The sequence below is a fragment of the Rhagoletis zephyria genome, unplaced genomic scaffold, assembly GCF_001687245.7.
Source record: "Rhagoletis zephyria isolate East Lansing unplaced genomic scaffold, Rhagoletis_zephyria_1.1 Rzeph_scaffold_00182, whole genome shotgun sequence".
In the NCBI taxonomy this organism is placed as follows: domain Eukaryota; kingdom Metazoa; phylum Arthropoda; class Insecta; order Diptera; family Tephritidae; genus Rhagoletis; species Rhagoletis zephyria.
In genome coordinates this window covers 112164-136145 of record NW_016157266.1, presented here as the reverse complement: position 1 = coordinate 136145, position 23982 = coordinate 112164, and the positions used below count along the sequence as shown (strand labels likewise).

At 38.1% G+C, this 23982-nt stretch overlaps 2 protein-coding genes across 3 annotated transcripts; one reads left to right on the top strand and one right to left on the bottom strand.

The window, feature by feature from the left end:
• Positions 1-9945: 9945 nt before the first annotated feature.
• Positions 9946-13026, bottom strand: LOC108357926 (zinc finger protein weckle-like). 2 transcript variants are annotated; one of them, XM_017609012.1, is made up of 6 exons: positions 12730-13026; positions 11749-12657; positions 11341-11690; positions 11005-11281; positions 10419-10920; positions 9946-10358 (listed from the first exon to the last, which is right to left on the bottom strand). In XM_017609012.1, the coding sequence occupies exons 1-4, from the start codon at positions 12925-12927 to the stop codon at positions 11152-11154; spliced, it is 1587 nt and encodes a 528-aa protein (XP_017464501.1). In that variant the 5' UTR covers positions 12928-13026; the 3' UTR covers positions 9946-10358; positions 10419-10920; positions 11005-11151. The 2 variants fall into 2 exon arrangements, with proteins under 2 accessions (XP_017464501.1, XP_017464500.1); XM_017609011.1 differs by having other exon boundaries at positions 10419-11281.
• Positions 13027-20415: 7389 nt separating this feature from the next.
• LOC108357925 (uncharacterized) lies at positions 20416-23384 on the top strand. The gene has a single exon (XM_017609010.1). The coding sequence runs from the start codon at positions 22661-22663 to the stop codon at positions 23066-23068; it is 408 nt and encodes a 135-aa protein (XP_017464499.1). The 5' UTR covers positions 20416-22660; the 3' UTR covers positions 23069-23384.
• The last annotated feature ends 598 nt before the right edge of the window (positions 23385-23982 follow it).

Genomic DNA, 23982 nt, shown 5'->3' with positions numbered 1-23982 from the left:
ACCTTTGATAATTGTTGTTGTTGTTCTTTGCACAAAAAAGGAAGTATACCGTTATACTCAGCTCAATCATCTCTATCGATTCCAATATTTTTTTTTTTTAATTTGAGATTTGGAGCCCAACTGCATTTATGCCGCAAACTCATTGCAAATGCTGTCAATGTAATAATAAAGAAACATTTCGGGAACGGCTTTGCCGTGCCCTATGTACACAAAATGCAGCGATTCGTCCCAGCGCTACACTTGCATCTACGCATCTTGCATCTTGACGGTTGTCGCAATTTAACACATAGCACTTCATTTTATTAGTTTTTACGCAGTCTTCAACTCAAAAATCACTCACAAATTGCAAATTAACACAATTTTCACATATAATTAAATTTCTCCTTCGCTGATTTGTAAACAAAGGTTTGTTTACAAGTTACCACAACTGTCAAAATCGGCAAAACCAAAGTAGCGGTACCTCTGACGGCGCCACCTCCTTACGCTGCACCGTGCTTCGATAGCCGTGTACAAATACTTCATGGGTATCGGGCACGATTGAGGCAATACAAAGGTTGCGCCGACCTCGGACCGCTATTCCTCTCTTAACGAATTTGACAGAATCGTTGTTTGCATGACGTCAGACTTGTGCAACTAGTTTACGTTTTCCTTGCAACATTTTTTCTTCTTCCATTCTTGCTCACGTTTTGGCATTTACAGTATTGGCCAATACAATAGCACCCCCATTTCAAAGTCATATTGTTTGCCACTCATGTTTATTTATTTATTTTTAAGAATTTTCAATTAAAATACAGTTCATTCTCTGACAAAACTCACATAAACTTAAGTTTAAAACTTTTTAAAAGTCCGCAAAAAAGTGCAACAAATTTTCACCCAAATTTCAAACTTTTTTCTCAGAAGCGGTAGAATTTTTTTTGAATACGCAGTTTTATAGCCCATTGGATTTTAGTCTAATAATGTGCAGGTTTCAAGTGGCTAAAAATTACCGATGATTTTTTAAATTTTTTATTCGCCGAGGATGTTGCGGGTTTCTGCCATATAAAAATAAATTGTGTTTAGTCGTTATATGGAAGCAAATGAGACAAATAAAATTCTAAAAAATCAACGGTAATCTTTAGCGACTTGAAACTTGCACATTATTGGACTAAAATTGAATGCGCTATAAAACTGTATACTCAAAAAAATTCTAGAGCTTCTGAGAAAAAAGTTTGAAATTTAAGGGAAAGTTTGTTGCGCTTTTTTGCGGTCTTTTAAAAAGTTTAAAACATGGGTTTATATGGGTTTTGTTAGAGAATGAACTGTATTTCAATTGAAAATTCTTAAAAACAAATAACTAAACATAAGTGGCAAACAATATCGCTTTGAAAGGGGGGTGCTATAGATATGTCCAATACTGTATCTCTCGCAATTGCACCAGTGTGACGTCACACAAAAGTTATTCTCAAAAATTCTCTCTGATCGGCGCAATCTTGTATTCTATCATTCTTGGGTATCGAGCACGTTGCAGCCTGGTTTTGAACGAACACTAAAAACACATGCATAAGGAAAATTTAACGAGAATATGCACACTAGGAATGTTTGATATCGTATCGATTATTCTGAATATCGATATTTCATAGGACGATCATCGATTTTTTGAATCGATATTCCAAGGCCGATATATCGAAGACATCGATACTTGAAATTCGATAATTTGAAATTTATTTTTCATCTACAAAAAAAGTGTACGGAAAAATACTAAAGCAGGTTTAATCAGCAGCTTGTGTGATTTATTTAGCTCTTAAGTTTGACAAACCGCTTGAGTCGACCAGCATGCCGTTCCCACGACAGTCGGGTCTACGTAACCGGAACGACCCAGATTTATATCTGGCCAAGGACTGTCACTCCAGCAACACTGCCCAAAATCTCTTTGGGGAATTTGTATGCTGTTACAACAACAACAACAACCAGCATGCCGTTTTATTCCTCAGTTAATATATTTATTTATTTATTTACTTATTAGTCATTTGACCTATATACATTCACGTATATACATTTGAATTATGTATTGCAATATATAATAAAGGTAAAGTTAACATTAATGCTTAAAATAAGTTAACCTGTTACACTTTTCCTTCTAAGCTATATAATAGTTTATGTATATTTAACTAAGATAGCATATTCTCGATGCTGTTGGAATGGACATGATTCCAAGCAGTACCGTAAATATATCACGTACGATATGCGGTCAAAGGGCCGGTTGCTCAAAGCCTGGTTGACACTAATCACCGGCTAACATCGTTATCGACGTTTTCTACTCCATACATATAATACGGTGTCGGTGACGTCGATAGCAACCGGCCCTAAGTGTGTAATTTCCAGAGCCGCCACAACTGAGCGGTTGGAAAGGACTAGTTTCCATGCCGATCTTCTTATTTCATACATTATGGGTGATCTGAATGGACTAGATCCAGAGTCATCCAGCTGGTACGGATGGAAAGGACTAGTTTCCATGCCGATCTTCTTATTTCATACATTATGGGTGATCTGAATGGACTAGATCCAGAGTCATCCAGCTGGTACGGATGGAAAGGACTAGTTTCCATGCCGATCTTCTTATTTCATACATTATGGGTGATCTGAATGGACTAGATCCAGAGTCATCCAGCTGGTACGGATGGAAAGGACTAGTTTCCATGTCGGACCTTTCTATCTGATAGCCAATGTTCTACAGTGATCAAGTAGCAGCCTTTTGAAGGTACCAACGTTTTCACAATTTTTTATTTGAGCTGGAAGTTCATTGTAACATTTTAATCCCTTATAAAAGACGTTCTTCTTATCTATTTCCGTTTTATACAGCGGCAGCCTGAAGCTCTTATTCCCCCTGAGTAAATACGAATGGGTTTCACTATTATATCGTAGGATATCACTCAGATAATCTGGAAGTCTACCTTGTTTTATGTTAAACACGAATTTCATAGCGTGATAGAAAATTCGCTGTTTCACGCTCAGCCAGTTTAATTCTGCGATCATTTCCTGTATGGGTGCGTCGTACCGCTTGTTCAAGATAAATCGCATAGCCCTATTTTGCATTTTTTGAAGCTTATCTATTTGTGTGTCACTTGCTATAAAAAAGATTGTTGGACAGTATATGAAATGTGGTTCAACTATAGATCTGTAGACCAGAGTCTTATACCTCCTTCCTAAGTACTTACATGATCTTTACTTGAGACCAATTTTTTTACCAATTTTTGCTACTGTGTAGTAAATATGTTCCTCAAATTTTAACTTATCATCGATATATATACCTAGATATTTAATGATTCTCACTTTCTCAATTACTTCATCTTTAATTTTTAAACTGTAACTATCGGAGCTAACGTTAGCCGCTCTAGATATGACCATAAACTTTGTCTTGTTCACATTTAATTGCAGTCTGTTTACGCACAACCATTTATACAAACAATGAAGGTCTTCTTGCATTTTAATCATTGCACTGGGTAGATTACAGTCACCGAGGGTTAAGAGGGTATCGTCGGCGAACAATTTTATCTTACAATACTTCAATACCGAGTTTATGTCGTTGATATAAATATTAAAGAGAATTGGAGCTAACACCGACCGTTGTGGTAGACCAATATCTACTGCTACCTTTGTGGATAGAGCTGTGCCAATCACCGTTTGTTGCTTCCTATCAGAAAGAAAACTACGAAACCATGTAAGTTCGATGTTATCTATACCAATATATTCGAGTTTTTTTAGCATTATTTCCCTGTCGATTGTCTCGAAGGCTCTCTTAAGGTCCACAAACAGCGCCAAGATAGTTTTCTTGGAATTCAGGTCCTCATTCCATTGTGATAAGATCAAGTTTAGAGCTGTTTCGCATGAGTAATTAGCCCTAAAACCCGACTGCTCCTTAATGAGTATTTTATTTGACTCAGTATAGTTTAATAGTTGATGTTTTACAACCGTTTCTAAGTTGGGAAGGGTGTTTATTGGCCTGAGCTCCTCCGATTTTATGGTGTTTTTGACCTTTTTTATTGGGACAATGGTCGAAGTTCTCCATTCTGTCGGAACTACTCCCAACTGAAGGCTCTTATTTACTAATAGGGCGTAAAAGTGACCCATGTATTCAACGGAGTCTTTGATTACACCCTCGGATAATAAATTATTTCCACCAATTTTTATCTTGAACTTCTTTACTATATGGATAATATCATCTGTACTAATCTCATAAAATTTAAAGGTCCCTCGACCATTTTTATGTTGAATCGGATCATAGTTAATGTTTTCTATATTCCTATTAATATCGCTGATACTATCAACAAAGAAATTGTTTAACTTGTCAGCGATTTCAGTACTATTACTATATATTTTACCCTTGATTCGAACCCCTTTGATGTTTTCTTTGTGATCCGCATTATTGACAATATTCTTCAAATGTTTAAACATTAAACGGCTATCACCTCTATTAATTTCCACCTTGTATTCCATATATTGTATTTTTTTTAATTCTAATCATTTTTTTATACGCTTTCTTTATTTCATTGTATTCTACCCAATCACCAGTGATCACTGCCCTTTGGTATAACTTAAATTTTTCTTTATTAGTTTCAGTCAATTGTCTGTCATACCATTTCTTTTGGATTTTGACCCGCTTTTGTACACGAGATGTTAGTTTATTCATACTCGAAATCAAACAATTATTAAGATGTTCGAGCATACCATCAGGACTGAGACTATTCAGGTCAGCGAAGGGGCATTGTCGCAAAAGATTTATGAGGTTGTCTGGGCTGTACCCATCCCACAAAGTTATTTCAGACAGTTTACTCATAGGGCCTTGTTTATTTATATCGCATTTGAACATTATAGTTTCATGATCCGATATTCTATGTTCCTTCGCTTTTTCACATGACACTTCCTTAGCGTTCGCGTACAATAAGTCGATCAGTGTTTCGGAATATTCAGTAACCCTAGTATTAAAGTTAATTAACTGTTTCATAGCCTGATGGGCGAATATCTCATTCAGTTTCTTACTATATGTCGACGTTATATTCAGGTTTATATTAATATCTCCGATAATAATGGTATTTACCATGTTATCGCATATTTCCGACAAAATGGTCTCCATATATGCTAGAAAATCCGCATCACTTGAACTAGGTGAGTGATAGACCACCCCGATTTTCCATTTCGTTTCGAGATTTTTCAGTTGGATAACTACACACCAAACATTTTTATCGATAGATTTGTCTAGTTTTATTTTAAAATCTAGAACGTTACGCAATATTATGATTACCCCTCCTGTATGTCTACTGTACGAGTCACATCTTACAACTTGATATGTTGGAAACTGTATTTCATAGTCATATATTTCCTCTGTTGTACAAGTTTCGGAACATAGAACTATATCCGGATCAACAATTTCAATTAGCCTTTCAAGTTCTATTTTATTAGCTATTATACTACTTATGTTAAGATAAATGCATTTCAAGTAACTGTTATGCTTTTCCTGTACTGGGTGAACCGTCAACTCCATGCCAGGGTTCCTATTAACTGACTGTAATTGTTAAGAGCTGGCTCTATTTCTCCTATGCTCTAGTTTCTTAATGTAAACAGGACACTGTCGGTTTGTTGTCAAGTGGTTCACGTCGAGCCCTAGATTAAATTTTTTGTTTGCACGAATGCAATTGATACACTTGTTTATTTGCTCCTTTGTGCACTCCATTGTTTTATGATTACCCAAGCACTTCAGGCAGACCTCTTCATCCTTGCACTTCGTAGCTATATGATTGAAGCCCTTACATTTGTAGCAGACTGACACACCCATACCATCTTGTACTCTACATTTCTCCCAGCCAATATTTATTTTTTCGGTTTTGAGCACTGCCGAGAACGTATCAACGTCCGTTTCAATGAGCACATTATAGTATTTAGACTTATCTTTCTTGACTTCAATGTATTTAATAATTTTAAAGTCAGCACTTTTTAAACATTCATTTTGTTTTTTTTATCATTTCTACAAGTTGCTCGCTCTCATATTTAAAGCTTACTCCAAACGCCATAAACTTGGGTTTAGGCGTATTCGGCACTCTAATTTCATAGCGATCACTCATTTTATTTGCAATTGCAGTCTTTATTTTATCGCGCTCAGATTCGTTTTCGCTTTGAATAACGATTGTACCACTTTTCCTACCCTGCACATTGCTTATTTTTAGATCAGACGGATCAACGTTCTAATTCAGGTCCTCTTTTGTTTTCATCGCGTCTTGCTTCTCTTTCGGTTTTATGAGGGGTTTCTCTTTATTTATTTTCGGCTCTTTGTGATTCACTATTCCGCTTTTTAAACGCTCAGCATATGAGGCCTTGCTATGATGACTTGTTTTCAGCTCTTCACTTACTGACTTTTTTATTTCTTCACATATTTTTCTACTTTCACTCTCATTTCGTACCATAGCTTCGCATAGATCTTGGCTATGCTGTTTCACATCTTCAGCTACAGCTTTCGTCTTATTGGCCTCAGCAATGCTCCTTTCGCATGTTTTTTGAACTCTTTGCATTGCATCTATACGCTCACCGAATTTCCTCTCTATAGCTTCTAAAAGGAGCTTTAGCTCTTTAACCTGCATTTTTTGCGATTCTTGAAAGTCGTCTTTACATTCTTTTATGTTTTTACTATTATTCTCTATAGAGATATTCATGTTTCGCAACACCTCATAAATATTATGCATATATGTGAGACAACCATCACACATAAAGCGCACATATGCATTGTCCGCAAGTACTTTTTTACTGTACTCATCGAGATCAGAGGATTTATTTGCCCAGTAAAACACTTTGCCGCCACGATCCAGAAAATAAAGGCCGCGCCATTCGCGGACCGCTAACCCTCTCTTCGTCGATTTGACAGCATTCACCCAATCGCTGACGTCATAAAATACATTTGTTTACATTCTGTTGCCNTCAACGTTCTAATTCAGGTCCTCTTTTGTTTTCATCGCGTCTTGCTTCTCTTTCGGTTTTATGAGGGGTTTCTCTTTATTTATTTTCGGCTCTTTGTGATTCACTATTCCGCTTTTTAAACGCTCAGCATATGAGGCCTTGCTATGATGACTTGTTTTCAGCTCTTCACTTACTGACTTTTTTATTTCTTCACATATTTTTCTACTTTCACTCTCATTTCGTACCATAGCTTCGCATAGATCTTGGCTATGCTGTTTCACATCTTCAGCTACAGCTTTCGTCTTATTGGCCTCAGCAATGCTCCTTTCGCATGTTTTTTGAACTCTTTGCATTGCATCTATACGCTCACCGAATTTCCTCTCTATAGCTTCTAAAAGGAGCTTTAGCTCTTTAACCTGCATTTTTTGCGATTCTTGAAAGTCGTCTTTACATTCTTTTATGTTTTTACTATTATTCTCTATAGAGATATTCATGTTTCGCAACACCTCATAAATATTATGCATATATGTGAGACAACCATCACACATAAAGCGCACATATGCATTGTCCGCAAGTACTTTTTTACTGTACTCATCGAGATCAGAGGATTTATTTGCCCAGTAAAACACTTTGCCGCCACGATCCAGAAAATAAAGGCCGCGCCATTCGCGGACCGCTAACCCTCTCTTCGTCGATTTGACAGCATTCACCCAATCGCTGACGTCATAAAATACATTTGTTTACATACTGTTGCCATTTTGACGCTTTTCGCACCAAATTTAGTGGGTATTCAAAACGCGACGCTTTTGGTGCTTTTGTTTTTAGTTTGAAGACATCAAATTAGAAAATCTTAACAAAATGGAAGTAAAATTTATAGCAATGGTAAGTGTGGTAAGCAATTTTACAAAAATTTAAACAAAATCACAGCACAGTGACAGTCATAAGCGACAACGAAATATGTGCAGCACCTTCAATCATGCCAGAAGAAATCGACCGTTGTGCAAGAAACATTGATTTTTATTAATTTGAATCGGCATCCTTACAATAAAATTATGTATTCATATAAAGTCCATAAAATACACCAATAAAAATTTGGTGCTTTTTCAAATTCAAAACTTGGCAATACTGGCTTTTGTTCGATGCTTCTTCTTTTTCTTGTCGAGTTCGTCTTGCTCTCTCATTCTGGTATATTTTGACGTCACGGCCAGTTGCTCTCAGCTCGATTGGCGCAATCTTGTATTCTATCAAGAATTATTGAATACAAGATTGCGCCGATCAGAGAGGATTTTTGAGAATAACTTTTGTGTGACGTCACACTGGTGCAATTGCGAGAGAGAAATGCCAAAACGTGAGCAAGAATGGAAGAAGAAAAAATGTTGCAAGGAAAACGTAAACTAGTTGCACAAGTGTGACGTCATGCAAACAACGATTCTGTCAAATTCGTTAAGAGAGGAATAGCGGTCCGAGATCGGCGCAACCTTTGTATTCTCTCAATCGTGGTATTCTATCATTCTTGCTTTGCCGCATATACCTTCACAGCGGATTCCACTCTCACCGCGTATTAGGCCTTTGCACTTTGCATCATTTTCTTGGCTGACACTTCACTGCACTTTTCAGTGTTTTTTATTTATTTGCCGACGTCCCAAGCCTTGTCGCACGGTGTTATCGACACTTGTGTTTATTCATGATACAAATATTTAAAGGTAAAACCGCTCGCTCAATTCGTCCGCCATTGGGTTTTTTTTTTACGTTTGCTAGCATTTTGAGTTTTCTCTCTCGAAATGCTTCTAATGCCAAAGAAATTCAAAACCAAATGAAAATTTATGATTTGAAATATTTATTTATTCAGAAGTTGAAAAAACTAAAAAAATTGAAAACGAAAAATTAGTTGCTGCTTTAACGGCTGCCCAAATTCCTTTTCCTCTGCAAGCAAAGCAATCTAAAGATCCTCAAGTTCCCGCAACTATCGTATATGCAGCAAAAATGGATGGAGGTTTGTGGTGTTATGAAAACGGATTTGCCAAAGTGCCCCTATGTATGCTCGACTCATTTTTTGCCATACCACCTGACCCAATGTAAGCACAAATAGTTCTTTGCAAAAGTGCAGTGCCTTTAAGGTAAAATATCTTCAAACGCATGCCAAAAGCTTCGCCTAACATGCGGGCAGAAGTCCATTACTGACAATTTCGTCCATTTATTTATTTACATATGTATGTATATTCAAATTTTGTTGTTTCGACAGAAATATATTTCTTTGGTTTGTGTGAAAATAAAAACAAACAATTGCGAAATGACGGCGAGAGAAATTTTCAAAATGCTAGCAAACGTCAAAATTCCTAAAGTTGGCTCTCAGCGATTGTACCTTATAAATATTTTTATCATGGTGTTTATTATGGTTCACAATTCGTTCTTTGTGTTTGTATGTATGTGTTATGTTTACTAGATGTGAAGCACGAAGCCGCTGCTGCGCGCCTTTTCGCCTATCACTATTCTCTTCACTTTCACCGTTTTCTTCCTAGTCAAAGTATACTTTAATTTAATTTGATTTGCTTAAACTAGTGTCACTATCACTTTGCTATCTAGCGAAATTCACTTTCCGATTATATATATGAATCGCTATTTGCATTTGAAATCGCGTTAAGCTATTAAAAACCGCTTAATTTAAAAAAATTCGTGGAGCCAACCCTAACGACCTTTCACACCCACGATTTTCTTGCACTTCGGCAAAATAGTTGCATTAAAACCCCGCACAATGAAATGTAAACATATTTTTTACATTTATGATGTATTTTTAGTAAATTAAGTATGTTTTTATAATTATCACGCACTTGTATATGTATACGCACATATAAGACCGCACTCCATCATTTGACTTTTACGCGAGATAATAAGGCATACCATACTCCAATTTTTCCAGAAATACTAAAAAATATGATTCCTCGTTTATCAATGCAGAAAAAATATACTTTAATGTTGCTAAAATTAATTCTGATGATGTTCGGAAGCACAACAATTGCCCTATTCAATTTTTTAACGATTTAACAGCCCTATTCTGTTGCCCTCACAAAAATCACCACACTCACTATTGTGAGGTTATCCCTATGCTGGCGTAAATTCGAAAGCTCATACGCTCACAATTGTGAGAAAATTTATGATGTACGAATGAGACCCTCACAAGAGAAAAACAGCCGATTTTTATTGAGCAAATGTTTTGTTAATTTTCGTTCGCTATCAGTGTCTGTGTTATTTTTTATTTTTTTAACTAAAAGTATATTCAGTAATGGCAGTTATTGCTTGTTTTTTCGGCAGTTTCGGAAGAGTTAGAGCAGGCATAGGATTTCATTTCCATACAAACTTTTGCACCAAGTTGTGGATTGCAAGCTGTGTAAAGTACTGGAGCTACTCCTGCTTTATTTTTTTTTTTTTTTTGATTTCGCCTAGAAAATAAATAAACTCAGTAATTATCAAAAAAATAAACAAATTGCAAAAATATTTACTTTTCCTGTTGTTCAGCATCCATTTTTTGTATTTATTTTATTTACGAAACAGCTGTTAGACAGCAAAATGCTTTTCACCTCGTGTGTTGATTTGGTTGAGCTTTTTTCTTATGAGGTGTGGGCAAGAATAACCTCACAAAATAGACCTCACAAATTTTTGCTCACAACTCAGTTGTGAGGTTTTATTAGAATAGGGCTGTAACTCTCAGCGAATTACTTATACGCAACATAAAAACAAAAAACGTAACAAATGCATAAAAACTCTTTAGATAGTGAAGTTTTAACTGGCATTTCAATTGGCTTGCGTATATTAATCCCTCGCATTCATTTGCCCTATTTTGGCATTTTTTTGCTGTTTTCGTTCCATAGTTTCCAATTATTTCCTCTTTTTGTATGACCTTGTTTTTATGGACAATTGTATGCTACTGCCAGTATACTTGGTTCATATGACAGTGTTGATCTATATTTCAGATACTTCTGACCAAGGTCATTTGTCTGACGACTAAAGAATTTTTATAAAAAACATTGATAATAGAGAAATCGTTGCCTAGGTAATAAAATATTAAAAAATATAATATGTAGCCACCTTTTAGTTCCAAAGCAGGATATTTTCTTTTGAGTAATTTTGTTCCTTATAACTCAATCGACGTGCTATGTTTGAAAACATTCCCCAGGGCTCCAAAAACTAGAAAAACCGTCGAATTTTGACAGTACCTGTCATTCCTAGTACTTATTATAAGCTGGTTGCATCAGCTATGGGCTGTGTATCTGTAGTCTTGGGTTTATGTTGAAATTCCTTATCAAAATGTCCAAAACCATTTTGTTTGGATGCCAGTGGTTTTAAGTTCTTGCCAGTTTTCGACCTTCGGGTTAATTGAAATCGATATTATAATTAAACAAGATATTTCCTTACATTACTTACACTTCTTTTAGTACGTGTAGTTTAGGTATATTTTTGGTATAAGCTTTAGCCCCTGTTGCTTCTAGAGCAGCTAATTCCGTCGGATGCATAGTTTTTTTATGAAAGCGACAACTTGGCCCAGTGGAGAAACTTTTATCACAAAAGTCGCATTTGTAAGGTCTGAGGTCAGTATGGGCAATTATGTGGTTTTTCAAAGCGCTTGGCCGCTTAAAGAGACGGCCGCAAAAGTCACATTTATGAGACATCTTGTCGGAATGCACCAATAAATGACTCTTAAGAATAGCTCGCGTACTCAACTGTTTGCCACATTGAGGACAAATATGCTTGTCTCCGTGTATTTGCATATGCGTCTGGAAAATTATATTCAAAGCATTCAATTATATTCCTGTATGTGTTATTATATATTACCTTTAGACGTTTTTTTAATTTGAAACGTCCACCACAAACTTTACATTCAAATGGGGCATAATCAGCGTGTTGCAACATGTGATCTGATAGCTGTTTTTTTCTGGGCAAAGTCACACCACATACTTCACAAATAAGCGATGGCCGAGCTACATGTTTACATTTTATATGTCCTTCTAAACGTTGTCTTGTTGCGAAACTTTTATCGCAATGTGAACAGGAAAAAGACTTTGGGTGAACTTTCATATGCGACTCTAATTGATGAGTGTGTTTGTATGAATCTGGGCAATGTGGACAAATTATTTCACCATGTGCCTTTTTCATATGACCACCGTAAACCCTGATATATTTAAAACTTTCAGAGCACATTTTGCAAGAGTACTTATACTTCAAGCCATGTGTAGATGTATTCCAGATATTTTCCGACCGTTCTGTTATATTTTTTGATTCACCCTTTCTTATTTCAAAATCTTCATCACTATCTTCACTACTTTCCGCTGGAGAATAATCTGGGTCATCGTAATTACTTTCTGCATCGCCAAATGGATCTTTGAATTCATCTATTTTCTCTAAGTCAGCTGCAAGAATATCCGTCTGCAGTTCATCAAAATTTTTCTCACTTTTTATTTCGATTTCTGATGACTGCGATGCAGTTGTATTTGGCAAATCGGCCACGAAAACTTCTTCAACTGGAAGTTTAGTGGCAGAAGGTATTAAAAATGGTTCATTTTCAATTAAGTCGTATTTCTCAAGCAATGTATTTGAATTGAGTTCGCCTAAGTAGTTCTTACATTGCAAATCGTCGTACATTTTCTGAACTTTGTTTACACGCTCTCTAAATATGACTATAGAACTCATTACTTGGTAACATTCTGTACAAATCAACTGCGAAAGCTTTTCATCCTCTTTAACCTGGAATAAAATGAAATTAAAAGCATACATACATATGTATGTACAAATTCTGTTTTGAAATGCTTTTCTTACATGAACCCGAAAGAAATCTTCTATAAGAGTTGCAATAGTATTATAGTCGTAGCCCCTATTACTTATCGTGGGCAGCTGACTCTGTCCTGATATGATGTTTATGTATTGAGAATTAGCCTTTGCACAGAGACGGCACCAACTTTTCCATTCCTCAGTAATAAAACTAGCTTTACCAAATGTACATCCCGTCATATTCATATCAATGATCTACCTTCATACGTATGTTTATCAAATGCGTACGATTTTATTTTTATTCTGCCTAGAGATGCAGAAAACCGGTGCGATATTCAGTATACCAATATCGTTGTTCAGTATATCGGCAAATTTGTATCAATAACACGAGTACGATATCGATAAAAGTAACATGTGCGGCCTGTGCCAATTGATAGAAAATGGGAAATTTTGACTAGCTTTCGAATTTCAATTTTCAATTTATTTGTACACCAGAGTAAATTTTTCCACCCCGTCCAAAATATTAAAAATCAAGTTTTTGTGTTTCAATTTGTTTTGTGCGAATGTCTGCTTCATGATATTAACGCACACGGATTACGTAGAGACTTCAAAATGTTTAGTTTGTATGCACTATATATCTCTGCGTACGATGAGACCTGATGAAAGATAACTAATTACCGCCTTGGCCTCTCTTTTTGGCGGGCAGACATGCATACAATTTTGATATTTTTTTATAGTTTTTATTTTTTAAATTTTTGAGAATATAAATTTTTTGAATGTTGGCGCGTCAAATGAAAGCTTTTGGCTCTTTCTGATTGGCTGAAGCAGAAAGCTTTCTGATACAACTCTGCGCTGAACTGGTTTTCAAACGAGTTAAATGATTTAACTGGTTCAATTTTCCAACAACAATTGCATGCAATTTAATTTGCTTATGAACTTGTTTTGTTCAATTAACTGGCTCAAGCTCATTTAACATGTTTAACTCGTCAATTTGAACATAGTATTAGATTAAGTAAACTGAGTTTAAATTGAACAGCTGGCTGACATTTGATTGGCTGATCATAGTTTAAACCAGCGAGATTGGGCGTTTAAACTCCGTTTAAACCACGGCCGTGCACTGAAAATCTCTCCCTAATAGTCAGTAATAAATAATAGTTACGAAAAAAAGTTTAATGGCTAAATATTGGCTGGTGACCAACTTTGTTGAAAGCGATTAGTTGAAAGGCCGTACAACTAAAAGAAGAAAACAAAGTTGAACAATGCAAACGCCTTTTTATGGCGAATATTTTGATATATTTTTATACTTTGATATTTTAAGCCATTCATTTTTTTTCGTGCAACCCTGCCTGAGTTGAAGGCAAAAGTTGTTTAAGCTATTCTTCGCCTAAGGAGGAAGACGAAAAGAAAATTACAACTCTCTCGCTTTCGCACTCTCTCATAAGAAGTTTTGACAACTGAGTACCGAGGCGAATTAAAGCAGCTGTTCTTGCGACACCACCTTTATGAAAACGCCTTGTTAAATACGCCCTTCGATTTTCGATCTTCGTTGGCTATCGAAGATCGAAAGTGAAATTCGTATTATGAGCAGTGATCGGACTCCTACCACATTGTGATAGATCTTTCACTTTTTTGAGCATCAACCACTTCTACCACACAAGGTCTGAATTTGAAAGTTGGGGTGTTCACAGTTCGTTCCAAATTGTGTCTGAAAATGTAGACGTCTACATTTTGAGACATCTTTAGCATCAAACTGTNCAGGAAAAAAACGTAGTATCATACGGGCATTACAAATACAACGTCGCGTTCTTATGTGATCTTGTATTTTTGGTTCATGACACCAAAAGAGAAATCGCTGATAATAAGACAGCTTTCAGACACATCAACTCTTGCTTTCAAGTCGGCTCGTTCCAAGGTGAAGGAGGTGAGAAGAGAGGGGAAGAATACGGATACCTCTGTACCGTCAATTCGTTTCCAGTTTTCTTGTCTCTTTGGATCTTTTCGTTGCTTCCCATTTAAAGAACCAAAAACTTGAATTCAATAAAAGTTGACGCGTCTGGGAGCAAATAGAAAACACAAAAGAGACAACTTGCTTTCAAGACTTGACGTGTCTGAAAGGGGACTAAGCAACTCGTGTTTTCGTTTCTGAAAACGTGTGTGTTTGCATTTGGGGTGTTCACAGTTCGTTCCAAATAGTGTCTCAAAATGTAGACGTCTAAAAGGCGGATGACATGAATCACAGTAGCTACACACGACGACATTTTTACATGAAAAAAGGTTTTTTTGTTCCGGTACATTTTGTTGTTACTCACTTTTTACTCTCACTTCAGAGAGTAATTTTGTTGTTTGCCATTTTTACAGGATTTTGCACGAGAAGTATTGGATCAGAGCTATTATTGAATCATGATAAGATGATAGCAATGGCTGGATTTTGTAACTGTGAGAAAGTGTAGTGTACACCGAGTTCAAAACTTACAACCAAAAACTCTCCGAATAAAACTCAGTGAGTTTTTCGGAAGAGAAGTGTACACAACTTTGACAGTTAAAACTCATTCTCATACTTACTGAATCGCAAAATGAGAAAGTGTACACAATTTTATCAGTGTACAGAATTTCAGTGTACACTTGAAAACTCAGTTACAGTGGGAAAAATTTCCAATGATGGACCAGTCTTTGAAAAAAAGGGTGTAGAGGGTAGAGGAGTCCCCCTGATATTAAATCTGAAGGCGGCCCCTCCGGAGGCTCATAGTTTTTAAGTAATTAGTAGTTAAAGTTGCAAAAAAAGTCAAATTCAGCCTCACTTTTTCCTTTATAGAGAGATTGAACTGAAACTTCATGGCTGCACACAACCAGCGTTGCCATTTTAGCCGTTATCCGGCTAGATTTAGCCGGTTGCGACAGCAAACAGCCGGAAAAAATTCGATTTAGCCGGCAGCCGATTTGTTAGCCATGTTAGAAGTTTTTAGCCGATTTTGCTCTTCGCCTTATTTTATTAAAATTCAAATATACAAGTTTATATTTTTACAAATTTAGTGCTCCAAAATCTATTAGAAATGGCTAGTCTTATCTTTGAGAAAAGTTTCATGTCGGACTGTGTTATATAAAATTGAAAAACAATCAGATAGTGAGCCGATTTCAATGTTTTTTGTTTTAAGTGAGTGACCCAAATACACATAAACTGGGACGCGTCATTTTAGCAAATTAAAAAGTTAAAAGTTTTGCTGAAATTTTGCAGAATTTTCATAATTTTTACATCAAGGATGAAATCTGTTTGTAGTATATGTGGTTTGTTATGTAATGAGCTACATATTCATAAAAAATAATAAATATTAAATAAACTAAAGAAAAATAGGCAAAACTTGCTTCACTTTTGCGTCCCAGTTTATATTTGGGAGAACGTAGCGGTGATTTTCTTCATAAAATTTTTATTATGAATGTCTTAAATTTAAGTGTGAAGTTTTATTCGCTATACTTAGAAAATAAAAGGGCACGAATTTCGATGTGGAGCAAAACTCTCTGGGAAGACAATACATGGTGCAAACATAATTTTTAAATTTTATAAAATGAAACTGCAGTAGTTTTCATCTTATGTGGATAATTCTTGTGACAAATACATAGTTTCGTGCTTATATTTCTGTATATATATTTTTAGCAGCACCACATCTTTATCAGAAAATTCCGAGCATCCAAAAATTGGTACTGTTACAAGTTGCAGGCATCATTTTAACTCGACCTCTTTCCTGTTCCACGGATAATGGTCATCTTCAGAGGTTTAAAGATATTTTGCGTCAGCAATTTGTTATCAAACTACGTACCCTACCTCGGAAAAGCAAAAAACTTTATATTCGAACGTTTGCTCAGGTGTACCGAATTCTGGCAGTTTGGAAACGCGCAACACTTTTAATATTTTCATCAGGGACGTGAACCGGATGAAAAATTTGGTCGGTTCGGTTCAGCGGTTCGAACCGTTGTTGCACTTTTGGATTGGTTCGTCAAAGCGGTTTTTTTGGTCTTTGAACCGGGGTTTCGGTTCGGTTCAACGGTTCGAAAAACAAAAAAATAACGCGCAAATTTAAGTGTCCAGTGTCAAGTGCAACAACGCGCAAGGTTAAGGGTGAATTGAGATGGGATGCCTTTACATTTGATATTGTCACATGGTAAAAAAACATGGTAGGTATTACCATGTTTAACAAAAAGGAAAAAGTGGGTACATTTATCTATTGAAACTTGGTTGAAACGAACCTTTAAACCTTTAAAGAAAGTGGTTCGGTTTTCGGTTCGGATCAAACATTTGTGAAAAATTTCAATAAAAAAAGTTGAATGGCTAAAAATATCAAAATATGAAAAAATATCAAAATATTCGCCATAAAAAGGTGTTTGCATTGTTCAACTTTGCATTCAACTTTTGGTTGAATGGCCTTTCAACTAATCGCTTTCAACAAAGTTGGTCGCCAGCCAACATTTAGCCATTCAACTTTTTTTTTCGTGCAACCCTGCGTTGAGTTGAACGCAATTGTTGAACGCAAAGTTGAATAATGCAAACACTGCTTTACCACATATTCGCGTTTTGGAGTAGTTTAATTTTTGCTCGACATAATTTTTTTTATGTTTTTAATTTTGGGAGCAAAAATTGTCCAACACTAAACACAATGTGATAACAAGAATGAGAGAATGCAAGATTTCGTATTCCCGGCGGCGATGAGATTTAAACATTTTAATAGATTTAAAAGTAAACAAAGCCGAATGAGAGGAAAACATAAAAATAAACTCTCAAACAGTAAATTTTCTTAATATTCAATTTTTCGACAGGATACGCGTTTCAATTGTTTTAGAATGCAAAATATATTTGTTATAATATGTATAGCTGGCAACACTACATCGGGTAGTGTGCCGAATGTCATAAGGTAAGGACATGATTATTCAATAAACACCACTTATACGAAAGCTGTAGAACAAGCAGCATGAAATAGAACATGGTGTCAGCGTGGGATGTGAGTGTATCAAACTAATATTTCGCAAATTTAAGCAATCGTAGGAGCGTGAAAATGTCGAGCATTCCAGAACCCTTACCACTTAATCTCGCTGCGGCAAATATAGCAGACGAATGGAAATTTTTCAGAGCAGCCTTTGAAAACTATGAAATTGCAGCAGGGCTAGATGCTAAGCAGGTAAAACAGAGAACCGCAAATCTATTGGCAATAATTGGCCTAGCCGGTTGCCGATTACTCCTGAGCAGAAGCTGTCTATCTCTGGTATATTAGATGCGCTGGAGTCACACATTGTCACATCATCACAAACATCATCAACGATAGATTCAAATTCAATACTGCAAAACAGGAAAAAGGTGAAACAAACGAGCATTTCATTCATCGCTTACGGCAACTCACAGCGACTGGCGAATTCGGGGCAATGGAAAACGAGCTCATTAGGAACGAACTAGTATTCAGCATTCGAGATGATCACGTTAGAAAACGATTGCTAACCACGAAAGATCTAACGTTGTCGGAGGCGATAAACATTTGTCAAGTAGAGCAGCAGGCTGACATACAGATGTCAACGATGAAAGACAACTTGCATATGGAAGAGCACGTGAACATAGTGAACAAACATAAATGTCAGTATTGTGGAGGTGTGCATAGATAGATAGATAGATAGTTGGTTGGGTAATGCACTGCGACCGCTGGGTCTATTGTGCCCCTAGCTCATCACAACTCCTCAGCAAGCCCCAGAGTGTCTAAAAACTTCATAATGGACCCCGGGGACAGTGAGTGTATGTGCTCCTCTCTTGGCCAGACGTACCCTATGCTTCTAAGCCTCCTGCGCGCCACGGCCTCACACTCTACAAGAAGGTGTAGGGGAGTTTCCCTGGCGGCATCGCAGAAGCGGCACAGGTCGCTGGACCAGATACCTAGTTTATACATGTGCCCTCTTAGCCTACAGTGGCCGGTCAAAAATCCTGTAATTACCCTCAGTTTGTCCTTTGGGAAATTCATGACGTTGACCCATAGTGTCACGCCAATGCAGTTCCCTCAGTTTTCTAATGTCCCTTCTGAGCATATCATTTATAGTACTTGGTCCCACTGCCAGAAAGGGCTCAGGTCCTATCGGGGCCGAGGAAGCAGCTAATCTGGCCAGGTGATCAGCCTCCTCATTTCCTGCCACCCCCATGTGCCCTGGTACCCACATTAGTTGGATATCATTGACCTCCGCCAGAGCATTAAGCCTCTCGACACATTCCAAAACCAAGGAGGACTTGATCTCGAATGATGAGAGAGCCATAAGTGCCGCCTGACTATCACTTAGTATAAGTATCCTTTCATTCCTATAATTCCTACTCATGTTGATCTCAGCGCACAAACTGATGGCATAGACCTCCGCTTGAAAGATGCTTGGAAAGGTTCCCAGGGGCACCGAAAGCTTCAGCCTGGGGCCGTACACGCCTGCTCCAATCCCCGCAGGTGTTTCAGTGTACCACTGTATTGTGCTCGCCTGTATGCGCCTTTCCATAATAGAGGCACACCAGGTCACCTTGCTGTAAGTGTAAGTCCTGAAATTCCTTTTGAAGATAACCTGTCTGTTGATATCGTCTCTGGGGAAAAGAGCCAGGGGGAGCTGGGTACCTAGCTTGTCCCTGTTCCTAGATGGGGGTCTGTTTCAGAGTGTTAAACCTGATCTCATGGTCAATAATTTTCTCCATTGCCTTCAACATAAATGATGTGAGACTTATCGGCCTGAATGACTTGGCAAGAGAGTAATCGCTCTTACCTACCTTCGGGATAAAGATAACCCTGGCCTTTTGCCACACCTTGGGAATGTGGGCCAGCGCTAGACTGTCCCTCATAACATCTACAGGATGTGGGAGTTAGAGCTCTTCACCCAGCTTCAGCAACACTGGACATATACCATCCACCCCAGGGGACTTGTACCGTTCGAAGGAGTCCAAAGCCCACCGCACCGTTTGCCGGTTTATAAGGCTCTTAGCCAGCTTCCAGTCCGATAGGGATGGCCTGTATGCACGGAACATAGCTTCCCTAGTGGTGGGAATGACGTCCGAAAAGTGGGCCGACAACAGGGCGAGTGCCCTTTCCTGTTCCGTACCTGAAAAGGTCCCATTAGGTAGCCTTATTACCAATCTCGTGCCTGTGTTGTCCCTTGCCAAAGCTTTATGAAGCCTAGCAGCTACAGGAGTGGATGCAATGTTTTCACAAAAGGTCCTGAAGCTACTACGCTTGGCCTTCCTGATCTCCTTATTGTACTTTGTCAGACTGACTGAGTATTCCTCCCAGTTCCCGGTTAAACAGTCTGCGAACCTCTTTCCTAAGAACCGAGAGTTACCGTGACCACCAGGGAGGCTGAGCCTTTCCTTTAGGCTTTGACACGGGACAGCTGGACGTAGAGGCAGGAGGTGTGCATGCAAAATACACCAAAGCCAATCGAAATAAATGTCCAGCGTATGGAAGAATATGCAAAAACTGCAACAAGAAAAATCATTTTGCAAAGGTCTGTAAGCAACGACCGAATAGCGAGAGCACCAGCGATGTTCCGAAAACAGAACGACGGCAGCGAAAACGAATAGCGAAAATCGAGGAAGCAGAGACAGACAGCGACAGCGGAGAATGCTTAAACATGATTAAAATATTCGATCGGAAGCGAATAACGCAAAATTGATCTACACTAAGCTAAAATTTCTAGTTAGAAATAAAGAAGTTCAAGTGAAATGCTTTTGTGACACAGGGTCGACGTGCAACGTAATTGGTTGCCGAGAACTGGAAGCCATTGTCGGTAAGGAGATAAAAATAAAAGAAACAGAAGTGCTTTTACGAGGTTTCGGGGGAAATATAGTACAACCAATTGGGTCAGCTATACTGAAATGCAGAACAGAGAATGACATAAGGAAAATAAAGTTTCAAGTGGTAAAAAATCCGCAAATTCCACTTTTGTCTGCAAACACGTGTCAAGGCTTAAAAATCATTCAGATTAAAGAAACGAACGCAATTGAAACAATGTCGTCGAGTGAATGTATTCTGAATCAGTTTGCTGACGTTTTTGAAGGCGATGGTCTCATCGAGGGAGAAGTACATTTAGAGGTGGATCCAAGCGCCAAACCGATACAGCAGCAACCACGCAGAATTCCAATCGCCGTACGTAATGAATTGCACGACTTGCTACGAGATCTTCAAAAACGGAAAATAATTGAAAAAGTCGACAAGCACACACCGTGGACAAGCAACTGTCTTATCGTCAGAAGAAACGGCAAAACCAGGTGATGTATAGACCCGTTCGAATTAAATAAAGCTCGCCTTTTCAGATACCAACCATCGAAGAAATATTGCCCGAACTCAAGGATGCGAAAATATTCACCACTTTAGACGAAAGAAATGGATTTTGGCAGCTAAAGCTAGACGAGCCGTCCAGTCATCTAACGACGTTCTGGACACCATTCGGTCGATATCGATGGTTAAGACTGCCGTTTGGGATTACGCCAGCTCCAGAAATTTAACAAAACTGGCAAGTCGAAATCTTGTAGGGAGTCCCAGGAGAATAGTGTTAGCTGATGACATTTTGATATTTGGCAGAGGAAAAACGCTCAACGAAGCAATAAAAGACCATAATGAGAAACTACGCAATACATTGCAAACATTACAAAAAGCAGGGATGAAGCTAAATCGCAAGAAAGCAAGAGTGGGGCTAAGACAAGTCAGCTACTATGGGCTACTTTCGGAGGTGTGCGAGCCGCTGAGAAGGCTCACAAAAAAGAACGTTGAATTCCAGTGGGGACGCGAGCAACAGCATGCATTCGAGAGACTTAAACAGCTCACCACAGCAACGCCAGTGCTTCAATTCTATGACGTCGATGAAAACGTCCAGATCGAGTGCGATGCTAGTAGTTTCGGTCTCGGAGCAGTCCAGTGATGTATGCGTCGAGAATACTCTCAGCGACAGAACAAAAATATGCACAAATTGAGAAAGAGTGCTTAGCAATCGTATTCGCATGCACTCGTTTTGATCAGTACGTGTGTGGCAAGGCAGGCTTCGAAGTCGAAACGGATCATCAACCTCTTGTCAACATTTTCAACAAGCCGGTTGCGCAAGCGACAAAAAGAGTGCAACGCATGATGCTACGCCTACAGCGATACGATATCATACTGACGTACAAAAAAGGTAAAGAAATATTCATTGCGGATCTATTATCGCGTAAATGCCGCACGCACCAGCAAGTGGCCGACACACAAAATGAGCAAGTATACGCGATACAACAGACAAAACAATTCGATGAAATGTGCATGCAAATTTAAAATATCAATCTCTTAAGTGAAGTATCACTGAATGATGATCAGCTAACGAGTATTCGCTCAGAGAGTGAGCAGGATCCGGAAATTCGCCAGCTAATGGAAACTTGCCAGAAAGGCTGGCCAAATGAAAAGTCAGCAGTAATAACGATAATTCAGCGTTACTGGAATATACGCGATGAGATCACAATCTGTGATGGAATATTACTACGCGGTGATAGAACCATCATACCGAGAAACTTAAGAGCACAAACTATTGAGGCCCTACATTATGGACATACGGGAATCGAATCCTGCTTACGTCGAGCTCGAGAAACAGTTTATTGGCCAAATATAACTGACCACATCAAAAATGTCATTCAAAATTGTCAAACGTGTTGGGAAACGTCGACAAGTCAAGCCAAGCTGCCACTGCAGTCGTCACCGTTCCGGAGTTGCCATTTCAAGGTGTTAATATGGACCTGTGCGAAGTTCCACGACAGACAGGTAACACCAAAGAAATTTTGCTAATTGTTTCCGACTCATTCTCAGACTGGTTCGAAGTGGAAGAGCTTCGAAGTATGACAGCCTCAACCATAGTGTCAGCTTGCAAACGGATATTTAGTAGGAAGAGAATACCATCGGTAGTCGTAGCGGATTCGGGTACGTAATTCAACAGTAGAGAGTTTCTAAAGTTCGCATAAAATTGGGGTATGAAAGTAACTTTGACGCCACCACATCACCATCAAGGAAATGGGAAAGCAGAGTCGGCAGTCAAAATCGTCAAACGTATCTTTCGGCGAGCAGATAAAAGTGGACAAGATCGTTGGCTAGCGCTGTTAGAATGGCGTAACACACCCAACCACATGCAGACAAGCCCGGCCCAACGGCTATATTCACGTCGGTTACGAACGCAATTGCCAATGAAACAATCGCGGTTGCGACCAGAAGTTCAGCACAATGTACCAAATAAAATCATAGAAGCGCGTAAGAAAGCAAAATTTCATCATGACAAGCGAGCAAAACAACTGCCAGAGCTGGAAATAGGCCAGGACGTATACGTGCAGCTGAAGCCACACCATGATAGCAGTTGGAAACCGGCAGTTGTAAGCGACAAATAGTCTACGCGCAGATATCAAGTCGAATGTGAAGGAAAGGTATACGTAAGGGATCGACAAAACGTCCGAGCGTGCCCACCGAAAATTACATCTTCTGTGAAGACACCGTTAACGATGAAATCCAGTTTGCTCCGAACAACTAACGACTAGGTCTATCGAACTACAACCAACATCTGCGTGAGCACCTGAGCCTAGGTCACCGAAGCGAGGCGAGTCAGCGACACAAATAAAGTCTCCGATAACATCCTCGCAAGTAGCAGCTCAAACAAAGTCTCCGTCAACATCCTCGCAAGGAGCACAATCTTCGTTAACATCTTCGCACCCTGGTGCGAAATAAAGTCAATTGACATTATTACCTTTTCAAACGCGAAATAAAGTCAACAAAAATTTGGAAATAAAGTCATTGACGCTATTTCCTCATTCAAATGGAAATAGCGTCAACAATGCTTAAAGTATGTCGATTCATAGAAAAAAATGTTGTTCTTACAATAAACATTGCCCCGTAAGTGTTGTTTTGTAATAGATGAAAAAGGTTATTGCCAAATCCTCAGTGTTGTGATATTAACCCACACACAATCATGAACTACAACCAATTGATTTTATTAAAAAAATTTAAATGACGAATATGTAAAAACACGATGCGAAAAACTAAACGCCTGCGCACATGGGGAATACGAGAAATATTTGAAGAAAGAGTGTAGAAATGATCCATAAATTGCAAAACATGTTTCGTTTCCACAAAAATAAAGCGAACACTATTAAATTGAAGAAACAGTCCATGTCCAAAAACTCCGGAGGAACACTGAAAGAATTCTATGTTTTAAATAAGCATATTTTGAACGAATTCGGAATGTCTAAGAGGGAAAAGAAACCAACCTTTCTATAAGGAAATAATTATAGAAAAAGAGTTACATTTA

Bases quoted from the DNA above. Each gene is read 5' to 3' on its own strand.
- LOC108357926 (XM_017609011.1), bottom strand. From the start codon at position 12,927: ATGAATATGACGGGATGTACATTTGGTAAAGCTAGTTTTATTACTGAG. The intron at 12,658-12,729 runs GTAAGAAAAGCA...ATTTTATTCCAG, and splicing joins AAGATTTCTTTCGGGTTCAT to GTTAAAGAGGATGAAAAGCT. The intron at 11,282-11,340 runs GTAAGTAATGTA...ATTAACCCGAAG, and splicing joins CTACACGTACTAAAAGAAGT to GTCGAAAACTGGCAAGAACT.
- LOC108357925 (XM_017609010.1), top strand. From the start codon at position 22,661: ATGAAAGTAACTTTGACGCCACCACATCACCATCAAGGAAATGGGAAA.